This window comes from Gymnoscopelus microlampas (genome assembly GCF_963454915.1).
Source record: "Gymnoscopelus microlampas genome assembly, chromosome: 21".
In the NCBI taxonomy this organism is placed as follows: Eukaryota; Metazoa; Chordata; class Actinopteri; order Myctophiformes; family Myctophidae; genus Gymnoscopelus; species Gymnoscopelus microlampas.
In genome coordinates, this window is record NC_139958.1 from 22,874,788 (window position 1) to 22,883,322 (window position 8,535).

General features: G+C 48.0%; 1 protein-coding gene across 1 annotated transcript; it reads right to left on the minus strand.

Annotated features, from left to right (window-relative positions):
• Window positions 1-5,166: 5,166 nt before the first annotated feature.
• LOC311037867 (sarcoplasmic/endoplasmic reticulum calcium ATPase 2-like) lies at window positions 5,167-8,265 on the minus strand (the record flags this gene model as incomplete). Its single annotated transcript, XM_084047161.1, has 1 exon — window positions 5,167-8,265. The coding sequence occupies one exon, from the start codon at window positions 8,263-8,265 to the stop codon at window positions 5,167-5,169; it is 3,099 nt and encodes a 1,032-aa protein (XP_083903287.1).
• Between the last annotated feature and the right edge of the window lie 270 nt (window positions 8,266-8,535).

An 8,535-nucleotide genomic window follows, 5' to 3' on the forward strand; every position in this document is an offset into this window, starting at 1 on the left:
GCCACCAGGAGGCCGATTTGTGCAAAACACAACATTTGATACTACTCCTACAGATTTTGTCCAAACATCACACAAATCGGTACACAGTATCTCTATAGTCATGTGATCAACACGGATCTGTCCGATTTCCCATATTACATCCTGATTTCCTAAGATTGGCTTCCAAAGTTTACAGGATTGGTCCGTTCATCAACGCAGCTTGCGATTTCCCTGAAATTTCACACGCACATTTCTATTAGGCCGAGGAAGAAATGCCACCCTTTTACTATTGGCCTGTTATAGCGCCACCAGCAGGTCTAATTTTGCAAAACACATTTTTGGAACAAAATGCCTCAAATCATGAATGCAGTGTCCGATTGCAGTGAAAAGCCTAAGAACAAATCGCACCCTTTTCACATTGGCCTATTATAGCGCCACCAGGAGGCCACAATAACCTACCTGACCTGGCAGAGACCTGTGCTCCGAGGAGCACTTTTTCTAGTTTTACATTATTTGAGCATAACCTGACACAGAGAGGATCCCACACAGACAATCTAACTATATAAATGGCGAGCAACTTCCGCACCCTCGGTGGTGACACCCCACAGCTCTGTTATCGACTAAACAACGCACCGCCAGACCACATGTCGCCTACTGACTCGCCACGCCGGCCGCGCTGAATTTACGCCTCGCGTAGGGGACATCTCACTGCTCACTACACCGTTTCCACCGCGCAACATAATTAATTCTACTCACCAAATGTCGGACAAAACGGAAGGGGAGCCCGCTTCGTACCGTTTACCGTGCGCACGACCTCATCACCACAACAGCCGCCAGCCGCTGCGGGGTTTTTTTCCTTTTTTTCAAAACTTTTTTTTTGGTCACCATTTTCTCCAGGCACCATTTCTGGTGTAACGTCGGGTGTTTCTTTTCACCAGCCAATCACCTTTCACGTTGCCACGTCCGTTGCCACGTCGCGCTGACGTACGCTAAACAAGCGCTGCCGTGCGCACAATGCAAACGAGCCCAAAGGCGCGCAAAAATAAGCCGACCATTGCTTAGACACAAAGTCAGACCTGGCAACGCAGCCTACGCCAATCATGTGTGAGAGATCTACAAGCTATGGGGCAGAGACGCCACCGTATCTTAGCAACAACTACAGCGCTCACTCTCATTGGTCGTGTCACGCTAACAGCAGTCTCCAGACAATGGCATCGCAGACAGCTTGCTGTTACTGCTGTAGCCATCACAGGCAGTTGCAGCACGACGGACAGGGCACTGTGATAGCTGCCATGTCGCTAACGCTAACCTGGTTGTCATGCCTGCAGCGGCTGTGCAATCACTTTGTCAACAATGCACGTTCGTGTGGTGAATGTCTATATTGCTGCTCAGTTCGTCCATTGTAGATGGTGTATGTTTGTGTGTGTCTTCTGGAGAACTATGTAGCTCCACAGCAACTACAGTAACTAACGTAATGGCAGGACCGCCCCGTGCAACGCATGTTAGCCTGCATTATGGTCATGTAGTAATTTCAGATAATTTCGCTCCGATTACAGCAGTGTTTATCAACCCTTTCACGCCGCCCCCCCCCCCCCCCCCCCCCCAAATACACGTTCTTGATCTGGGACCCCCCATTCTGTTTGACTCCGTTCCACAAGTAAATATTGTGAAAATAGCCGATCTACAAGCTCGAAACGCCTCACGTTGAGAGGCTTTGTAAGCTTGGAGATCGGCTATTTCCTACATGATTGCCTCTTTCTTACATTCTTTGCCAATGTGGCCCATGTTTTCATAGCATAGTTTATTGACTACTTCTGTTGCAGAAATGGCCATTTCCTTTACTTTCGGTTTTTTATTGTCTCCGCCAGGCCGAAAGGCATGGCGCAAGACTATGTTTCACCCCCTGTCCGTCCGTCTGTGATAGCTAATCTCTCACATCGTTGACTTCATCGCAGGAAAATAACAGCCCGATGTGGAGAGTCAGTGAGAGCTGGATAAACGACGTAAAATGTGTCAAAAGGAGTCTGTACAGCTGTCGATAAATGAACACATGACGTCGGTGGGAGAGGAGATATTGTGTCTTTTGGACAAACAGCAGCGTGGTGCTGATGTTTGTTGTGTGAAGCAGCTTCATGTCAGAGTGTTTGGGTTGGAGCGCCTCAGTGCGGCTGCAGAGTTCATGTGCAACCTCTTCCAGAGAGACACAGAGACACTAGAAACTCTGCTGGGGAAAAAAAACACTGCTGGGCATTGACTTTCCTATGGACATTGATCTACACACTGCAGGTATATCTGCTACACACACAACATCAAACTACACACTGCAGGTATGATGCAGCGTTTGCATTACAGCCAGCATGCCAGCGTAGTTCCCATATGGTTTCAAGGTGGGCTAAACCATATGGACCCCATGTCAGCAATGTCAGCGGCATCCACTTCAGTCCCAACTGCGATGCCCATGCAGGCTATAAGTAGCTTCTACCTGGCCCTTAGGTGGGCCCCAACTAGCCATGTTTATGTGGGACCAAGGCAGGTCCTAACTGGGTTTGCCCATGCAGGCTTTAACTGGGTTCTACCTGGGCCCTAGGTGTACCCTAACCAACCACAGTGCAGTGCCCATCGCTCCAATTGTTGTGACGTCAGGGCTCTCAATACTGCACATTGGTGGAGGAGGAGGGGCCGCAGGGCGACCGCACACATCGCTGAACCAATGGTAGCCCACAGCCCCTCTATGCCACATATCATCCGCACTACAGGGTCTTCACTGACCGAGCCACGGCCCCACTGACCCTCATGACGCTACGCCACTTAAACGTGCGGCAGCATGCGCTGGGTTGCCAGGTTTGCACAGCCTGCGCCAGAAACAAGCAACCACCTTCATGAAAAAAAAAAAAACACCGCAATGGTCCGCAATGTTCCAGGGGTGTCCCCGCGCGTCCCAACACTCCACAGGGGCTCAGTGGACCATCAGGGGGTCCGCGGACCCCCTGTGGACCCCCTGAAACATAACAAATATTATTTCTTCAAAATGTTTCCTTTTTCAAAAAAACTTTTCCCCAGTTTCACTCCGGCGATTTGGGTCCCCCAATATACACACGGCCACGCTGGGCCCCGTGCGCGGCTGGGGTTGAGGGGGGCGTAGCCCCCCGAAACTCTAGTATAATATATTTTATTTTATAAAGCTTGGTTAAGCTTGGTTTTGTTCATGGCTCCTGGCCTGTACCCCTCTCCTGTTTCTCTGTTATCTTGGGGGCCAAGACAGAACCTGGCTTGGATCCGCGGCTATCTAAAACAGATAAGCCTGCCAGCTTGTCCTGGATGGAGGGAAGCTCCTGATGGGCTCGGCCGTCCTCTGCATTGCTTTGTGGTTGGGGTCAGTACAGTTCCCATACCAGGCAGTGAAGCCAGTCAGGGACGGAGGTGTTGGAAGCCATCCTCACCACCTGTATCATTCTGACAGAAAGTCCAGGATCCAGCTACACAGGCTGGGCTTGAGTCTGAGGTTTCTAAGCTTGGTGTTACATCTGGAGGGAACTATGGTGTTGAACTCTCTAATCTATAAATAGCATTCTCACACACAGTAGGAGTTCCTTTTTTCAGGTGGGGTGGCACAGTGTGTGGTTGGCATAGTCTGTGAATCTGATTTGTCAGTGGCAGGCAAATTGGTATTCTCTCCTTTACTGAAACAACGCATCGTAGGCTATCATAGTACGAAAGCTTTACATTCTCCAACACTAAACACTAATATTGCTGTGTGCAGAAAAACGGCTTAAAAACAAAAAAATCCCACTAGGGTCCATACCTGGTCCTCCTCCTTTTGTCCCTCCTATACACAAAATCTCCAATAGCCAAACATCTTCCTATTTTCACTGAATGTTTGCCAATGAATTATAACCAGAATACAAATAATACAATCTTCCTCATCCTCCTCTCCACTGGCTCTGAAAAAGCATATTTATACAGAAGTGATATGAATTGGTAGACCATATAAAATAAATCAAGGTGTCCTATCTAGGTGTGCTCAAGTCTATGACTTCTGACTTATTGGTCAAGGACTAAGGTATAACCTGATCCGACCACAATTGAATTCCATTAAAAAATTAAAGGTAAATAATCAACACATTCACTGCCAGGTATTAGTTCATTAATCCATCCGCCACTGCCAGCGGTTTTACCTTATTTTGAATGTCCACGGAGACCCACGGAAGCCACGGGTGTGAACAAAAGCTGTCTGGGGAGCGTCTCGTCTATCCACCGGAACAAAAACATTTTAACCGCGATCGTCTGTTCTGTTGTTATCGGCAGTTGAATATGGCTCGTTTTCACCAAAAGCGTAGTCTGGGAGAAGAAATCCAAGCTAGATGTGTTTTTCTAAATCTCATAACATAGGGGTGAACGGAGCGACTACTTTTTGGATGACGTAATTTCTGGTTCTGTCGTTCTCTCGCAGTCAAGGGATCATTCATAGGTTGGCGAAGAGCACCCTCTAACGTAATTGTTATTTTTATTTTTAATTGACGGAGATCTCTGTCAATGGCAGTCAAGTGTTGGATTTGAAATTACGTAAATCGTCAGGGAATGTGTTAATATTATATATATATATATATAGTTAATAATTGAAGTGTGGAGAAAAAAAAAGGGTGGCAAAAACGTGGAGAAAAAAAAGCGTGGCAGTAGAATTACCTTCGTGGCCTACTGGCAACGTGTATAAGGAATCTGTCACAGATCAGTCTAGCGGTTCGCAATATTAGCAGACACAAACAGGAGTGAACGCATGATCTTACATCTTGCCTGCTGAGAAAATGACTCCCCTATATACTGTATTTAAATGACAATATATAATGATATATTGTTCTTCAAGCAAGCGAAAGAATTCACAGCTACACAAGTGATCATCTAGCACTCTCGCATCTAGTCTCACCCAGTCACAATATTTTCTTTCTTTCTCAAATATTATATATTTTTGTGTGTGGTTAATTCATATTAATTGTTATGTTTCATTTGTTAAACTTGGTCCTGCTCGTGCACACTTGGGAGGCACACACAAGCAACATGTAACTATACACACGAACACATGCAACACACACACTAGCTATGCACACGTAAAAAGGCAGCCAGGGTAGAAAAGAGAGGGGAGTGGAAAGTGGGGGATGCCGGAAAAGTCAGAATATATACTCAAGGAGTCGGTCAGGAGGTGCCGTAGAGCCAGAGGACCAAGGGGAGGGAAATAGCCACAAAGGTCCATGAGATTCCCTCCATGCATGCAGACAAGGACAAACTTTTGTTGCTATCAGATTTCTCCAGCTCTTTACCAGGCTCCAGGTAGTTCCTGGCAGCGAACTTCATCATCTCATCCAGAAGAATTACAGGCAGCGAGATCTTCAGCACCATCAGCCACTGGTTCAGGTTCAGAGGTGTGATATGGAAGATGATAGACAGAGGCTCCACATAGAGGATGAGGAAGTGAAGGGACATTGAGAGACAGATGGCTCCCAGCAGCCACACATTCTTCCAGGGAGGCATTCGCAGCAGCGACTGGTTCTCTGACACACTGTTGAGAGCATTACACATCTCAATGGTAACCAGGACAGACAGGGCTATGGTCATTGGATAGGGAGACTGAAACAGAGCACATTCCAGACCCTCAAAGTCTGGATTCTCTGGGCCACACTGCAGGAAGTGGCTCAGTTGATAAAAAATGATTTTAGGACCATCCTCAGCAGCAACAAACCACCAGGCAGCAGCACCAACAGTAGCAGCACCCACATAGCATCCAATGACCAGATATCTGAAAAATAGCCATCCAGAGATGAGAGGCTCACGGGCATTGCGTGGTGGCTTTTTCATGATGTCCAGATCTGGGGGGTTGAAGCCCAGGGCTGTGGCAGGTAGGCCATCAGTCACCAGGTTGACCCACAGCAGCTGAACTGGGATCAAGGCCTCAGGGAAACCCAGTGCTGCAGTCAGAAAGATACAGACAACCTCTCCTATATTGGAGGAGATGAGGTATCGGATGAACTGTTTCATGTTGTTGTAGATGGCTCGTCCTTCCTCCACAGCAGCTACGATGGTGGCAAAATTATCATCTGCCAGCACCATCTCGGATGCAGTCTTGGCCACAGCGGTGCCTGAACCCATGGCAATGCCTATCTCCGCTTTCTTCAAGGCAGGAGCATCGTTAACTCCATCTCCAGTCATAGCAGTTATCTCACCATAGGACTGTAGGATCTCCACAATCTTTGACTTATGAGAGGGCTCAACACGGGCAAAGCAACAGGCTTTAACCACAGCTTCTCTTTGTGCAGCAGGCGACAGGTCATCAAACTCACGGCCAGTAAAGGCCATGCTCGAGATATCATCATCTTCTCCAAAGATGCCAATGTGTCTGCATATTGACACAGCCGTACCCTTGTTGTCTCCGGTGATCATGATCACTCTGATGCCTGCCAGGCGACACAGTTTGATGGAGGATGCCACTTCTGCCCTGGGAGGATCCAGCATGCCCACGCAGCCAACAAACGTTAGATCAGTCTCATATTCAATGAAGTGGGCTGAGTCCTCCAGCACAAGCTCCTCTTTGCTCATGGGTTTGTCCCGTGTGGCCAGGGCCAGGCAGCGTAGGGTGTCCCTGCCTGTTGCATATTCCCTGACCATTGACATCACCTTTTCCTTAATGCCAGGGGTCATTGGTACCTTCTTCCCACCCACACGGATGTGAGTGCACCTGTCAATAACTCCCTCTGGGGCACCCTTGACAAACATCTTGCCAATGGAGGAGCGCACCTTTAGTGTACAATACACAGACATGGACTTCCTGTCTCTGGAAAATTCCAAGGTAAACTCCTTTTTCATCAGCTGCTTGATTACAGAGTTACAGGCATTGGCCCTCTCAATCTTGGACAGGTCCTTAACATCAGTGTCAAAGACATTCATCTTCTCTACCAGACAGGTGAGTGCTGTCTCTGTGGCCTCACCAACCTTCTCATACACACCTTTGGTCTCATTGTAGTCCAGTGAAGAATCATTGCAGAGAGCACAGATAGAGGCCAGCTCCACTAAGGCATCATACTGGGAACACTTCACTGGGTAACCTTCATGGAACACTTGTCCATCAGGGGCATATGTTGACCCAGTTACAGTGAATTCTTCTAGAGTGCAGCTATCACCTGTAACCTGGTGAACTATGAACATCCTAGAGACAGACATCTGATTGGTGGTCAGGGTGCCAGTCTTGTCAGAACAGATGACGGAGGTGCAGCCCAGGGTCTCCACAGAGGGCAAGCTGCGGACTATAGCATGCTTCTTTGCCATGCGGCGTGTTCCCAAAGCAAGGCAGGTGGTGATGACAGCAGGCAGACCCTCTGGGATGGCCGCCACAGCCAGAGCCACAGCAATCTTGAAGTAGTAGACGGCACCGCGTATCCAGGAGCCACCATGGACAGGATCGTTGAAATGGCCGATGTTGATGATCCACACAGCAATGCAAATCAGCGTAATAACCTTAGAAAGCTGCTGTCCAAACTCATCCAGTTTCTGCTGCAGGGGTGTGCGCTCCTGTTCTGTGGATGCCATCTCATCACGGATCTTTCCTATCTCTGTGTTGACCCCTGTGGCCACCACAACGCCTACAGCTTTGCCTGCCGCAATGTTGGTGCCAGAGAAGAGCATGTTCTTCTTGTCCTGGTTGACGGCACGGGGGTCTGACACAGGCTCTGTGTGTTTGATCACAGACACAGACTCTCCTGTAAGAATTGATTGGTCAACCCTCAGCGTCGTAGACTTGATAGATGTAAGCCGGATATCTGCAGGCACTTTATCACCAACAGCTACCTCCACGATGTCCCCAGGCACAATGTCCCTTGCCTTGATGCTCTGGACACTCTTTTTGTCCTGGCGGTACACCTTCCCCATCTCTGGCTCATACTCCTTGAGTGCCTCAATAGCATCTTCTGCATTTCTCTCCTGCCAAACTCCCACAATGGCATTTGCTATGAGAATCAGTAGGATAACAAAAGGCTCTACAAATGCAGTGGTGGTCTTCTCTCCCTCTTCGAACCAGGCCAGCACAAAAGATATGCAAGCAGCAAGAAGAAGGATTCTCACAAGTAAATCTTCAAACTGTTCAATCAACAGTTTCCAGACAGATTTACCCTCCTCAGCTGGCAATTCGTTTGGTCCGTATTCCTCCAATTTTTTCTTCACTTGGTCTAACCCCAGACCGATGCTTTCATTCACATTAAAAAAGCCATAAACCTCTTCCACCGTTTGTGTGTGTGTGTTATCCATGGTGAATGGCCACTTGAGGACACCACTTTCTCTTTTTTATTCTTTTGGTGAATGACACAAGTGTGAATAATCCTTTATGAGACCTGGATACACTGCGCTAACCCCGCTGCCAGTATGTGGCCTGTGCAGGTTTTGGTCACTCTGTAACTGACAAAGACAGGATAATTTAGCAGCTTGAAGGCTTTGCTATAGCTAGCAATCTTCCGGTCACGTTGCGATATGGCTCACTCTTCACCACGAAACCGGAGACGAATACCTGCCACTATAAAT